At 47.6% G+C, this 15,583-nt stretch overlaps 1 protein-coding gene across 2 annotated transcripts in view; it reads left to right on the top strand.

Moving 5' to 3' along the window:
- Positions 1–15,583, top strand: part of klhdc3l (kelch domain containing 3-like) — a 92,292-nt gene that overhangs the window by 24,572 nt on the left and 52,137 nt on the right. For both annotated transcript variants that reach the window (XM_070874369.1, XM_070874374.1), the window contains exons 2-3: positions 2,728–3,017; positions 14,823–14,905. In XM_070874369.1, coding sequence (XP_070730470.1) covers positions 2,855–3,017; positions 14,823–14,905 — 246 coding nt within the window. In that variant the 5' untranslated portion in view covers positions 2,728–2,854. The remainder of the gene's footprint in view (positions 1–2,727; positions 3,018–14,822; positions 14,906–15,583) is intronic.

Raw genomic sequence — 15,583 nt, 5'->3', positions numbered from 1 at the left:
AATCAGTCGTCGTTTCTTTCATCTCCAGTTCTCCTGCACTGAGAGATTTTAACTGGTGACTCCCCCTCATGACTTCCATCTTTTCTTTTACATAAGAACATAAGAAATAGGAGCAGGAGTAGACCATTCGGCCCCTCGAGCCTGCTCTGCCATTTAATACGATCATGATTTATTTATTCATGGGATGTGGGCATCGCTGGCAAGGCCAGCATTTATTGCCCATCCCTAATTGCCCTTGAGAAGGCGATGGTGAGCCGCCGCCTTGAACCGCTGCAATCAGTGTGGTGAAGGTACTCCCACATTGCTGTTAGGGAGGGAGTTCCAGGATTTTAACCCAGCGACGGTGAAGGAAAGGCGATACACTTAGGATGATGTGTGACTAGGAGGGTAACTGGGAGGTGATGATGTTTGCCCTTGTCATTCTCAGGAAAAGATGCAGGGCCATGGGGAATGGGCAGGGGAGTGGGACTAGCTGAGGTGTTCTTGCAGAGAGTCCGTGTGGGCTCGACAGGCCGAATGCTCCTTCTGTGCTGTAACCATTCTATGATACTAGGTGGTAGAGGTCGCGGGTTTGGGAGGTGCTGCCGAAGAAGCCTTGGCGAGTTGCTGCAGTGCATCTTGTAGCTGGCATGCACTGGAGTGAATGTTGAAGGTGGTGGATGGGGTGCCAATCAAGCGGGCTGCTTTGTCCTGGATGGTGTGAGCTTCTTGAGTGTTGTTGGAGCTGCACTCATCCAGGCAAGTGACGAGTATTCCATCACACTCCTGACTTGTGCCTTGTAGATGGTGGAAAGGCTTTGGGGAGTCGGGAGGTAAGACACTCGCCATAGAATACCCAGCCTCTGACCTGCTCTTGTAGCCACAATATTTATGTGGCTGGTCCAGTTAAGTTTCTGGTCAATGGTGACCCCCAGGGTTTTGATGGTGGGAGATTCGGCGATGGTAATGCCATTGAAAGTTCAGGGATGGTGGCTAGACTCTCGCTTGTTGGAGATAGTCATTGCCTGGCACTTGTGTGGTGCGAATGTTAATTGTCTCTTATATATGTAAACCTATAAATACCTTGTTAACCACCAGAGGGCTCATCCCCTGGGGTCCCAAGGGATTGTGGGATCCCTTCGGAGCACCTATACATAAGGAGGCCTCACAGGCTGGAGAGGCACTCTGAAGACCTGTAATAAAAGACTAAGGTCACACATTACTTTGAGCTAACAGTATCTGGTCAGATTCTTTATTCAAGACATAACAAGCCCCATCTCCCATTGCTCATGTTTAGCTCCCATGCTGCTTTAAAAAAGAACAGCAGCCTTTCCTTCCGACTTAAAACACAGATGGCCCTTCACTCTATTGTCCATTTTCTATCAGCATGATCAGTATCCCAAAACATCAAGCTCTTGAGAGTTGAATTGCTTAATGTGCGCATCAGTCCTGACTGTTTCGGATGAGTAGTATTCATCTCTGTTGACCTTAAACATAGGAACAGGAGGAGGCCATTGAGCTCCTCAAGCTTGTTCCGCCATTCAATGAGATCATGGCTGATCTGTGACCTAACTCCATATACCCGCCTTTGCCCCATAACCCTTGGTTAACAGAAAGTTATCAATCTCTCAGATTTAAAATTTACAATTGACCCAGCATCAATTGCCGTTTGCAGAAGAGAGTTCCACACTTCTAGCACTCTTTGCGGGTAGAGGTCTTTCCCAATTTCACTCCTTAAAGTTGGCAGCTCGACCGTGATTGATTCGGTAGCGTCGTGAGCACACGGTACCTTCAGGACTCGCCTCTGTAGCCGGGGGACAGGGTGGGGTGAGGCAACTCGCCTCAGTAGCCGGGGGACAGGGTGGGGTGGGGCAACTCGCCTCTGTAGCCGGGGGACAGGGTGGGGTGGGGCAACTCGCCTCTGTAGCCGGGGGACAGGGTGGGGTGGGGCAACTCGCCTCAGTAGCCGGGGGACAGGGTGGGGTGGGGCAACTCGCCTCTGTAGCCGGGGGACAGGGTGGGGTGGGGCAACTCGCCTCAGTAGCCGGGGGACAGGGTGGGGTGAGGCAACTCGCCTCAGTAGCCGGGGGACAGGGTGGGGTGGGGCAACTCGCCTCAGTAGCCGGGGGACAGGGTGGGGTGGGGCAACTCGCCTCAGTAGCCGGGGGGATGGGGGGGGGGACGGGCGGACGGACATTTTAGCCATTTTTCAGTGGTTTGCAGCAGCTCCGACGACTGGAGTTATAGGAAGGTGGGGAAGGTGTGAAAGGAGGCTTAAAACTGGCAGATTATTTTCCGAGATTCGGCTGATCCGTCGAGTAAGAGTAATGGAGGTGAGTGCTGTTGGAGAGTCCTGCGGCAGATGGGGGTGGGGAGAGGCAGGTCAATCTGTAGGATTATGGCTTAAAGTTTTCAACATGGAGCCAAAGGTGGCTTTTGTGGTCCTAGGCGGTATCCATCGCTTCTTTTGAGGCTAGCTCATTGAATGTATTCAAGTCACAGATAGATAGATTTTTAACCAATAAGGGAATTAAGGGTTATGGGGAGCGAGCGGGTAAGTGGAGCTGAGTCATGATCTTGTTGAATGGCGGAGCAGGCTCGAGGGGCTAGATGGCCTACTCCTGTTCCTAATTCTTATGATTGCTCTTGAATATTTTAACAAATTCCCGTTTAAAGTTTGTAAATTATTTCAACTTGTGTTGTACAACCCAATATTAAAAATTAATAAAATTCCTGCTTTATTTCTAGATCATTCTGTGGCGTTCATCCAGAGGGTTTCAGCTGACGTAGAAGTGCTGTATTCTGAGCGAAAGCAACATGGCTGCTTGCTATCTGTCATTTATTTGAGATATAATCTGGTTGTGACGGGAAGGTTATGTATAAAGGATTTGGCCAACCTGTGTGGAGGCAACTCTCCCAGTCTAAAGCGGCACCGGTGAAGCGATATAAACATGGCTGCTGCATCTGTGAGGGATACATCTATCTTTATGGCGGTCGAAGGCAAAATGGGCTGAAGGATTTCTGGAGGTACAACGTGGGTAAGATGCTGGGTTTTCATTTGATTCGCTTCTCTGATTTTCTCTAATCTGTGATGTACCATGATCATCAAATTATAGCTGATTGCATCTCAGTGAGAGCTAGTTGTTAACTAACCATACTTACACCAGCAACTAAAGCTGAATCTGGGAGTCTGGCTCATCATCATCGGCAATCCCTCGGAGTCGATGATGACTTGTTTCCATATTAAAAATGAGTTCTCAGATGTCTGTTAAGTCCAATGGCAGGAGCTGCAGTCTCTGTCGCAGGCTGGACAGACGCTGATTGAAAGTATGTTGGTTGAAGTGCCGTTCTTTTGAACTGCTTGGGTTGTCATGCGCTCCTTCCGCCGTATGCTTGGTATCCGCTTGCTCCCGGCGAAGAGACTCGAAGTGTTAGACGCCCTCACAGATTAATCTCTTCCAATTTGAGCGATCTTGCGCCAGCAATTCCCAGGTGTCATTGGCCAGAAAAAGCAGCAAACCTGAGGACTGAGAGAAGTTTAGAATTCAGCAGAGGAGGACAAAGGGTTTAATTAGGAGGGAGAAAATAGAGTATGAGAGTAAGTTTGCAGGGAACACAAAAACTGACTGCAAAAACTTCTATAGATATGTGAAGAGAAAAAGATGAGTGAAGCCAAACGTTGGTCCCTAGCAGTCAGCATCAGGTGAATTTATAATGGGGAACAAAGAAATGGCGGACCAATTGAACTAATGCTTTAGTTCTGTCTTCACTAAGGAAGACACAAATAACCTTCCGGAAATACTAGTGGACGGAGGGTCTAGTGAGAAGGAGGAACTAAAGGAAATCCTTATTAGTCAGGAAATTGTGCAAGGGAAATTGATGGGATTGAAGGCCGATAAATCCCCAGGGCCTGAAAGTCTGCATCCCAGAGTACTGAAGGAAGTGGCCTGAGAAATAGTGGATGCATTGGTGGTCATTTTCCAACATTCTATAAACTCTGGATCAGTTCCTATGGACTGGAGGGTAGCTAATGTAACCCCACTTCTTAAAAAAAGAACGGAGAGAGAAAACGGATCGGTAGTGGGGAAAATGTTGGAATCAATTATTAAAGATGTATAGCAGCACATTTGGAAAGCAGTGACAGGATCAGTCCAAGTCAGCATGGATTTCTGAAAGGAAAATCATACTTGACAAATCTTCTAAAAATATTTGAGGATGTAACTGGTAGAGTGGACAAGGGAGAACCAGTGGATGTGGTGTATTTGGACTTTCAAAAGGCTTTTGACAAGGTCCCACACAAGAGTTTAGTTTGCAAAATTAAAGCACATGGTATTGAGGGTAATGTATTGACATGGATGGAGAACTGGTTGGCAGACAGGAAGCAAAGAGTAGGAATAAACGGGTCCTTTTCAGAAAGGCAGGCAGTGACTAGTGGGGTACCACAAGGTTCAGTGCTGGGACCCCAGCTATTTACAATTTACATTAATGATTTAGACGAAGGAATTGAATGTAATATCTCCACTTTTGCAGATGACACTAAGCTAGGTGGCAGTGTGAGCTGTGAGGAGGATACTAGGAGGCTGCATGGTGTCTTGGACAGGTTAGGTGAGTGGGCAAATGAATGGCAGATGCAGTAGAATGTAGATAAATGTGAGGTTATCCACTTTGGTGGCAAAAACACGAAGGCAGAATGTTATCTGAATGGTGACAGAGTAGGAAAAGGGGAGGTGCAACGAGACCTGGGTGTCATGGTACATCAATCATTGAAAGTTGGCATGCAGGTACAGCAGGCGGTGAAGAAGGCAAATAGCATGTTGGCCTTCATAGCAAGAGGATTTGAGTACAGGAGCAGGGAGGTCTTACTGCAGTTGTACAGAGCCTTGGTGAGACCACACCTTGAATATTGTGTACAGTTTTGGTCTTCTAATCTGAGGAAGGACATTCTTGCTATTGAGGGAGTAAAGCAAAGGTTCAGCAGACTGATTCCCGAGATGGCAGGACTGACATATGAAGAAAGACTGGAGTCCTGGCCAATATTTATTCCTCAATCAACTAAAACAGATTATCTGGACATTATCACATTGCTGTTTGTGGAACTTGCTGTGCACAAATTTGCTGCCGCATTTCCTACATTACAATGGTGACTACACTTCAAATAGTATTTTATTGGCTGTACAGCACTTTGGGACATCCGGTGGTCATGAAAGGCATTATGTAAATGCAAGTCTTTCTTTTTTTAGTTGAGAACATTGTTTGAGAAAAGACTTGCATTTATATAGCGCCTTTCACGACCATTGGACGACTCAAAGCGCTTTACAGCCAATGAAGTACTTTTAAAGTGTAATCACTGTTGTAATGTGGGAAACGCAGCAGCCAACTTGCGCACAGCATGCTCCCACAAACAGCAATGTGATGATGACCAGATAATCTATTTTTGTTATGTTGATGAAGGATGAATATATTGGCCGGAACACCGGGGATAACTCCCCTGCTCTTCTCCAAAGTAGTGACATGGGATCTTTTACGTTCACCTGAGAGAGCAGACGGGGCCTCGGTTTGACATCTTATCCGAATGTGGATTCCGGAGATGAGGGGGTTACCTTATGATGATAGATTGAGTAGACTGGGTCTTTACTCGTTGGAGTTCAGAAGGATGAGGGGTGATCTTATAGAAACATTTAAAATAATGAAAGGGATAGACAAGATAGAGGCAGAGATGTTGTTTCCACTGGTCGGGGAGACTAGAACTAGGGGCACAGCCTCAAAATACGGGGGAGCCAATTTAAAACCGAGTTTAGAAGGAATTTCTTCTCCCAGAGGGTTGTGAATCTGTGGAATTCTCTGCCCAAGGAAGCAGTTGAGGCTAGCTCATTGAATGTATTCAAATCACAGATAGATAGATTTTTAACCAATAAGGGAATTAAGAGTTATGAGGAGCGGGCGGGTCGGTGGAGCTGAATCCACGGCCAGATCAGCCATGATCGTGTTGAATGGCAGAGCAGGCTCGAGGGGCTAGATGGCCTACTCCTGTTCGTAATTCTTATGTTCTTATGTTCTAACGAACTGCCCTCAACAACTTTCTGTGGTAGAGAATTCCACAGGTTCACAATTCTCTAAGTGAAGATGTTTCTCCTCATCTCGGTCCTAAATGGCTTACCCCTTACCCTTAGACTGTGACCCCTGGTTCTGGACTTCCCCAACATCGGAAACATTCTACCTGCATCTAACCTGTCCAATCCCATCAGAATTTTATGTTTCTATGAAATCCCCTCTCATTCTTCTAAATTCCAGTGAATATAAGCCTAGTCGATCCAGTCTTTCTTCATATGTCAGTCCTGCCATTCCGGGAATCAGTCTGGTGAACCTTCGCTGCACTCCCTCAATAGCAAGAATGTCCTTCCACAGATTAGGAGACCAAAACTGAACACAATATTCAAGGCATGGCCTCACTAAGGCCCTGTACAACTGCAGCAAGACCTCCCTGCTCCTATACTCAAATCCTCTTGCTATGAAGGCCAACATGCCATTTGCCTTCTTCACCGCCTGCTGTACCTGTATGCCTACTTTCAATGGCTGATGTGCCATGACACCCAGGTCTCGTTGCACTTCCCCTTTTCCTAATCAGATAATATTCTGCCTTTCTGTTTTTGTCACCAAAGTGGATAACCTCACATTTATCTACATTATACTGCATCTGCCATGCTTTTACCCACTCACCTAACCAGTCCAAGTCACCCTGTAGCCTCTTAGCATCCTCCTCACAGCTCACACTGCCACCCAGCTTAGTGTCATCTGCAAACTTGGAGATATTACGTTCAATTCCTTTGTCTAAATCATTAATATATATTGTAAATAGCTGGGGTCCCAGCACTGAACTTTGCGGTACCACACTAGTCACTGCCTGCCATTCTGAAAAGGACCCGTTTATTCCTACTCTTTGCTTCCTGTCTGCCAACCAGTTCTCTATCCACGTCAATACATTACCCCCAATACCATGTGCTTTAATTTTGCACACTAATCTCTTGTGTGGGACCTTGTCAAAAGCCTTTTGAAAGTCCAAATACACCACATCCACCGGTTCTCCCTTGTCAGCTCTACTAGTTACATCCTCAAAAAATTCTAGAAGATTTGTCAAGCATGATTTCCCTTTCATAAATCCATGCTGACTTGGACCGATCCTGTCATTGCTTTCCAAATGTGCTGCTATGACATCTTTAATAATTGATTCCAACATTTTCCCCACTACCGATGTCAGGCTAACCGGTGTATAATTCTCTGTTTTCTCGCTCCCTCCTTTTTTTAAAAGTGGGATTACATTAGCTACTCTCCAATCCATAGGAACTGATCCAGAGTTTATAGAATGTTGGAAAATGACCACCAATGCATCCACTATTTCTCAGGCCACTTCCTTAAGTACTCTGGGATGCAGACTATCTGGCCCTGGGGATTTATTGGCCTTCAGTCCCGTCAATTTCCCTAACACAATTTCCTGACTAATAAGGATTTCCCTCAGTTCCTCCTTCTTGCTACACGCTCGATTCCCTAGTATTTCCGGAAGGTTATTTGTGTCTTCCTTAGTGAAGACAGAACCAAAGTATTTGTTCAATTGGTCTGCCATTTCTTTGTTCCCCATTATAAATTGACCTGATTCTGACTGTAAGGAACCTACGTTTGTCTTCACTAATCCTTTTCTCTTCACATATCTATAGAAGCTTTTGCAGTCAGTTTTTATGTTCCCTGCAAGCTTACTCTCACACTCTATTTCCCCCCTCCTACTTAAACCCTTTGTCCTCCTCTGCTAAATTCTAAATTTCTTCCAGTCCTCACGTTTGCTGCTTTTTCTGGCCAATTTATATGCCTCTTTCTTGGATTGAACACTATCCCTAATTTCCCTTGTTGGCCACGATTGAGCCACCTTCCCTATTTTATTTTTAAGCCAGACAAGGATGTACAATTGTTGAAGTTCATCTATGTGATCTTTAAATGTCTGCCACTGCCTATCCACCATCAACCCTTTAAGTATCATTCGCCAGTCTATCTAGCCAATTCACGTCTCATACCATCGAAGTTCAGGACTCTAGTCTCTGAATTAACTGTGTCACTCTCCATCTTAATGAAGAATTCTACCATATTATGGTCACTCTTCCCCAAGGGGCCTCGCACAACAAGATTGCTAATTAATTCTCTCTTGTTACACAACACCCAGTCTAGGATGGCCAGCTCTCTCGTTGGTTCCTTGACGTATTGGTCTAGAAAACCATCCCTTATACATACCAGGAAATCCTCCTCCACCATATTGCTACCAGTTTGGTTAGCCCAATCTATATGCAGATTAAAGTCGCCCATGATAACTGCTGTACCTTTATTGCACACATCCCTAATTTCCTGTTTGATGCCATCCCCTACCTCACTACTACTGTTTGGTGGTCTGTACACAATTCCCACTAGCATTTTCTGCCCTTTGATGTTCCGCAGCTCTACCCATACAGATTCCACATCATCCAAGCTAATGTCCTTCCTTACTATTGCGTTAATTTCCTCTTTACCAAGCAACGCTACCCCACCTCCTTTTCCTTTCTGTCTATCCTTCCTGAATATTGAATATCCCTGAATGTTGATGTTATGTAATGATGTGTGTATCGTCCCAGTACCTTAAATGTATTGTAAGTACTATGCCACACCACAGAGGGCGCTGCGGTGGGAAACCCTGGTAGTACCTGTAACAAAGGCTTATATAAGGCTGACCACCACACCTGGGAGGCACTCTGGAGCTGAACAATAAAGGACGAAGGTCACAGCAGTTAGATTTACACCAGACCGTGTGGAGTCAGTGATTTGTGTGCTACATACGCCACATTGGCAACGAGGAAGCGGATGAACTCCATGCAACCATGGCTACTCTGGGCTCGCTAAAGGATTTTACCATGGGCAATGATTGGGAGGCGTTTACGGAAAGGCTCGAGTACTACTTCACAGCAAATGACCTGACGGAGGACACATACGCAATGAGAGAGAAGCGTATGGCGACATTGCTCTCCAGTTGTGGAGATGAGGTTTACTGTCTCCTCAGGGATTTGCTGGCACCCGGGAGCGCCAGGGACAAGTCATACGAGGAGCTGACTGAACGCATTCGTGACCAGTTGAAACCGAAGGAGAGCATCCTCACGGCCAGATACAAATTTTACCATCACTGCAGACCTGAGGGCCAGGATGTCACCAAATATGCTGCGGACCTCAGGAGACTCGCGGCGCCATGTGATTTTGGGGCACACCTTGACGAGGCTTTGCGGGACGTTTTCGTTGTGGGGATTGGCCACGAGGGCCTCCTTCACAAGCTGTTAGCCACGGAACCCACAGTCACTCTGACAAAGGCCATCGCCATCAGCCGGGCACATATGACCTCGACTTGCAGCACCAAGCAAATGATCCACACAGTCTCGAACCCGGCAGGCACTGTCCACAGGATAGCACCCACCACGGACAAAACTGCAGAACGTGGCTCTACCCAGGGTAGAGAGCACGGACCTCGGGGTCCTGGAGCTCAGAGTCCGCCGAGGGGGGCCAATCAAGCAGCACCATGCTGGCGCTGTGGAGGAAGCCATGGGGCTCACCGGTGCAGGTTTGCGGAGTACACGTGCAATACCTGCCACGTTAAAGGCCACCTTCAGCGTATGTGTAAAAGAAATCAGACTCACCGTGTGGCTGAGGAGATGGGGGATGATCCACTGTTCAGTGAGGAGCAACTAGAAGAAGATGAGGTGCTTGGACTGTATACGTGCACCGACGATTCGCCCCCAGTGATCAGTGAAGTAAAAATCAACGGAGTCCCAGTGAGTATGGAAGTGGACACGGGCTCGGGTCCGTCGGTGATGAGTCGGAGAACTTTTGATAAACTGTGGATTAACCCAGCCGCACGACCCAAGCTGGTCCCGGTCACGGCGAAGCTGCGTACCTACACCAGGGAACTGATACCTGTTCTTGGCAGAGCGATGGTGCAGGTATCCCACCGGGACGAGACGCACGGTTTACCTTTGTGGGTCGTTGCAGGCGATGGGCCGACGCTCCTCGGCCGGAGGTGGATGGGGAAGGTCCGGGGGAGCTGGGAAGACCCCAGAGAGCAGCGCCGACCGAGCTGGAGCTGCAGCCTCAATCCGCCCACAGGCAAGTCCCAGGCCCGGACCTCACACAGAGACCCTGCAGCCTCAGCCCCCACAGGCAAGTCCCAGGCCCGGATCTCACACACAGACCCTGCAGCCTCAGCCCCCACAGGCAAGTCCCAGGCCCGGATCTCACACAGAGACCCTGCAGCCTCAGCCCCCACAGGCAAGCAGCCCTGCACAGAGGGGCCTAATGGGGGGGGGGGGGGGGGTGAGCTGGCGGGGCATTGCGGGAGGGGTGCTGAGGGATCCAGGGGCCGGCGGTTCGGAAGAGCCCCGCAGAGGAAGAGGCCGTTGGGCGGGCCCCACAGAGGAGCTGGTAGCGTCGGGCGGCCATGGCAGCTGCAGGGGAGGCCGCTACGGAGGCCGCGGGGGACGCGGCAAGTGCGGCCGCTGGAGAGGCCACGACGGCCGCAGGAGGCGGCAAGTCAGGTGGCAGCAGAGGGGAGCAGAGGCTGCGGCGGCGGAGGGCATCCGGAGCGGCGGAGAAGAAGATGGCGGCAGCATCGTGTCGGAGCTGCAGCGCATCAAAGATGGCGGCGCCCAAGGAGAAGCCTCGTGGAATCCTCCTGCTTCAAAGATGGCGCCTTAAAGAGGAAATGCACCCGGGAGTCTTACAAGGGCCTTACAAAGAGGTGGTCCCCACAAAGGACTTCTGTTTGGCAGAACGAGTCTAAAATGAGCTATGTTAATGTGAGATAGTGAATTTATAATAAGAATTACTTTATTTATGCTGAATGGCCACTGTATTTGTGTAAAATAATGGATGAAGTACAATTAATGATAACGGCTAACAAGGAAATCAAGGTTCTGCTACCAGTCAATAACCAGTTAATGTATCAGATAATATGTACCATACTAACGCACTGTCTATGCCCACCTGCCTTCCGTTGGACAAGTGTGATGTTATGTAATGATGTGTGTATCGTTGTCCTGCGTCCAGGTGGGGGGGTGGGGGGGGAAGGTGATGTTATGTAATGATGTGTGTATCGTCCCAGTACCTTAAATGTAATGTAAGTACTATGCCACACCACAGAGGGCGCTGCGGTGGGAAACCCTGGTAGTACCTGTAACAAAGGCTATATAAGGCTGACCACCACACCTGGGAGGCACTCTGGAGCTGAACAATAAAGGACGAAGGTCACAGCAGTTAGACTTACACCAGACCGTGTGGAGTCAGTGATTTGGGTGCTACATACGCCACGCCACAGTTGAGTTACCAGCCTTGGTCACCCTGGAGCCATTTCTCTGTAATCCCAATTACATCATATCCGTTAACAGCTATCTGCGCATTTAATTCATCCACCTTATTACGAATGCTCCTGTCATTGAGACGCAGAGCCTTCAGGCTTGTTTTTTTTAGCACTCTTTTTCCTTTTAGAATCATGAAATGTGGCCCTTTTTTCTTTTTGTCTTTGATTTCTCTGCCCTCCACTTTTCCTTATCTCCTTTCTACCTTTTGTTTCTGCCCCCATTTTACTTCTCTCTGTCTCCCAGCATAGATTCCCATCCCCCTGCCATATTAGTTTAAACCCTCCCCAACAGCACTAGCAAACACTCCCCCGAGAACATTGGTTCCGGTGCTGCCCAGGTGCAGACCGGCCGGTTTGTACTGGTCCCACCTCACCCAGAACTGGTTCCAATGTCCCAGAAATTTGAATCCATCCCTCTTCCAGCATTCCTCAAGCCACATAGTTATCTTAACTATCCTGCTATTTCTACTCTGACTAGCACGTGGCACTGGTAGCAATCCTGACATTACTACCTTTGAGGTCCTACTTTTTAATTTAGCTCCTAACTCCCTAAATTCAGCTTGTACAACCTCATCCCATTTTTTACCTATATCGTTGGTACCTATATGTACCACGAGAACTGGCTGTTCACCCCCCCCTCCAGAATGCCCCGCATCTGTTCCGAGACATCCTTGACCCTTGCACCAGGGAGGCAACATACCATCCTGGAGTCTCGATTGCGGCCGCAGAAGCGCCTATCTTATTCCCCTTACAATAGAATCCCCTACCACTATAGCTCTCCCACTCTTTTTCCTGCCCTGTGCAGCAGAGCCATCCATGGTGCTATGAACTTGGCTGCTGCTGCCTTCCCCTGATGAGTCATCTCCCCCAACAGCACAGTATATCTGTTTTGGAGGGAGATGACCGCAGGGGATCCCTGCACTACCTTCCTTCCACTGCTCTGCCTGATGGTCACCCATTCCCTATCTGGCTGTGTAACCTTTAGCTGCGGTGTGACCAACTCACTTAACGTGTTATTCACGACATCCTCAGCATTGCGGATGCTCCAGAGTGAGTCCATGCGCAGCTCCAGTGCTGTAATGCGGTCTGTCAGGAGCTTCAGCTGGACACACTTCCTGCACACATAGTCCCTGACTTCCCACATAGCACAGGAGGAGCATGACACGGGTTTGGGCTCTCTTGCCATGACTTAACCCTTAAATTAACTTAATTTGGCGTCAATGCCAAAGGTTACCTACTGATTTTTTTAAAAAAAAGAAAAAGAAAATGAAAAAGATAAAATACTCACCAATCCACCAGCCAATCATCTACCCACTTGGCTGTATGAGAAAGACATCCAGGCACTGAAAGTGGTGCAATGAATGGCAACACTAAATTCCGTACTCTGGAAAATACCACCTAAAGCTCTCTAATGTAACTCGCAGACCCCGCCACTAAAAAGCCTGCTCAAAGTCTACCTCCTTGCCCCTGCTTTTTGGTCACCAGTCCTAAACCTTCCCCAACCACTGCGCAGATCATGTTTCTCCAGAACTCCCAGGGTGGAACGTACAGATTTATTAGCCCTTCTCACAGTAAAGTAAAATACAAACTTTTTGTTGTCTTCACTGTTGAAAGAGAAACCGAATCTTTGGAGTGTGAAACATTCTTTGGAGAGTGAAACCACACAAGCTTGGCTGCAATCGGTCTCCAAACACACAACGATACCAATCGACCAAAACCAAACACAATGAGAGGATGCATTGCAAGGAAACCCCCTCCCTCGTGTCACTGGAAAGCCCCTGTAACTATGATTAAACGTCTGGAAAAGTAGGACAAAAATGTACTGTATTTTACAGGGGAGGGGCCAGTATGTTCTCACAATGAATGGCACTGTATCTGCAACCTGAAAAAAACTGAATCATTTTCCCCAAGGATTACTCAATCCTGCCAAACTTTTGAAAACAGTCCACAATGCTGTTGCGTGAGGCTCACAAAGGTAAATCAGGCTACCTTGAGTAATCACGGGTTACATCTCGCAGCACCACTTCCCCGAACTGCTCCAGGTTACTGTGGTGACTCAACACTCACGCTGGAAAAATCCCTGTGGTGTGCATGACTGCTGGGTTGATTTGATCAGAAGGGGGGGCAGCAACGATAAAAATAAAGATTTATTTTTGTCTGACTACATATCAAAATGAAGTCCTTCAATACTCCTATCCGTACAAAGTTATTCAATTGCTTCACTCTTTGAAAAAGCTTGAACATTCTCACTACTCTGCAACATAGGTTCATTTGCCTGTCACACCAGAAAAAACAAGGCTTTCAATCCCTGTTCCTATTTGTGGATTCAAGGCTCACTCACTCCAGGACGTGAACACATAAATCCAGGTTGACACAGCCAGGTTCTCACTTGTCATCATCATCATAGGCAGTCCCTCGGAATCGAGGAAGACTTGCTTCCATTCCTGAAGTGAGTTCTTTGGTCGCTGAACAGTCCAATACGAGACTCTGTCACAGGTGGGACAGATAATGGTTGAAGGAAAGGGTGGATGGGGAGTCTGGTCTGCCGCACGCTCCTTCCGCTGCCTACGCTTGATTTCTGCATGCTCTCGGCGACGAGACTCGAGCTGCTCAGTGCCCTCCCGGATGCTCTTCCTCCACTTCGGGTGGTCTTTTGCCAGGGATTCCTAGGTGCCGGTGGCAAGGAGGCTTTGAGGGTGTCCTTGAATCGTTTCCTCTGCCCACCTGGGGCTCACTTGCTGTGTAGGAGTTCAGAGTAGAGCGCTTGCTTTGGGAGTCTCGTGCCGGGCATGCGGAAGATGTGGCCCGCCCAACGGAGCTGGTCGAGTGTGGTCAGTGCTTCGATGCTGGGGATGTTGGCCTGAGCGAGAACACTGCTGTACCCTCTACTGGGAGAATAAAGCCCATCATCGTGGTGATGTGAGAAGTAACAGATTATCATAATGCAGGTACCTAAAATACTAGTGTTCCTTCTAAGAACACAAGAAATAGGAGCAGGAGTAGACCATTTGGCCCCTCACCATTCAATAAGATCATGCCTGATTGTATTTTAATTTTTCATTGGCTAATTCCTTTGATTTGATCTAATCCTGTCATTTTTTTATATGGCTCTGTGAGTTGGATAAGACCTGGAAATAGTCAGCAACTGTCCCAGTATATTTGGCCAGTCGCAATCCTTATACCGTCCACACTATGACGTTATTTAACAAGGTACATAGTTAAGGTCATTGTTAGACACAAGATAATCCCCCGCTTACTTGTTACTTTCTTTAATCCCTTCTTTCATGTTTTGGCCCATTGTGACCTTAAATCAATCCATAGGCTTGACATTCGACGCCAGTAATCCACCAACATCATAACTACAGTCTAACCAATCCTGTCATCCCGAATATGGATGCACTGTAACAGCAATTGATGCCTTTGTATTTTTCAGCTGAGAATGAATGGGAAGAGTTGGATTGTGCAGCAGGAACTGCACCGGAAGAATTGGAGGAGCCCTCGCTGGTAGCCCATGAAGTAAGAACCAAGTAGATGCGTTCCAATGCCTTTGTTGAAAGTCGAGCAAATTTTAGATCAGATTCAATATTCCCGGTGTGGTTTTATCAAATTTCTAAGTGGCTGGTTTGAAGCATGTTGAATCTGTTTTAAAGTAATCTTTGCCTCAGGCCTAGCAACTGGGAGTGACAGAATGCGGTTTCATACCTGACATTCCTCAGGCAGTGAGACAGCATTCTCATCTGTGATGGCATGAGAAGGTAATGACTAGAGCATAGATATATCCTCAAGAGCGGGAGAGTGAGAGTGAGAGTGAGAGTGAGAGTGAGAGTGAGAGTGAGAGTGAGAGTGAGAGTGAGAGTGAGAGTGAGAGTGAGAGTGAGAGTGAGAGTGAGAGTGAGAGTGAGACAGAGACATCTGGTCAGCTATCGAAGAGCATTGCCAGAGATCTACAGCAAGTGGGCTGCCCCGACTGCACTGGGATGGTGGGCAAGAGGAATTTCTCTCACGGGTTGATTAATAGCAGAGTCAGCAAATGTTTGGCGTTCTCATCTTTATTATCATGGATCTCAATTATCAAGTTATTGAACAATATGTTGTCGATAAGAAGTACTCTTTCAGACACTGAAGATCTAAATTCATCTTGATGCTCTGAACCAGAAGGAAAGTTATAGTAAACCTTTAAAAATCACTGGTTAG

Source organism: Pristiophorus japonicus, chromosome 3 (assembly GCF_044704955.1).
Source record: "Pristiophorus japonicus isolate sPriJap1 chromosome 3, sPriJap1.hap1, whole genome shotgun sequence".
NCBI classification, from domain to species: domain Eukaryota; kingdom Metazoa; phylum Chordata; class Chondrichthyes; family Pristiophoridae; genus Pristiophorus; species Pristiophorus japonicus.
Note: the sequence above shows the minus strand (reverse complement) of the source record. Positions and strands in the feature narration are given on the sequence as shown.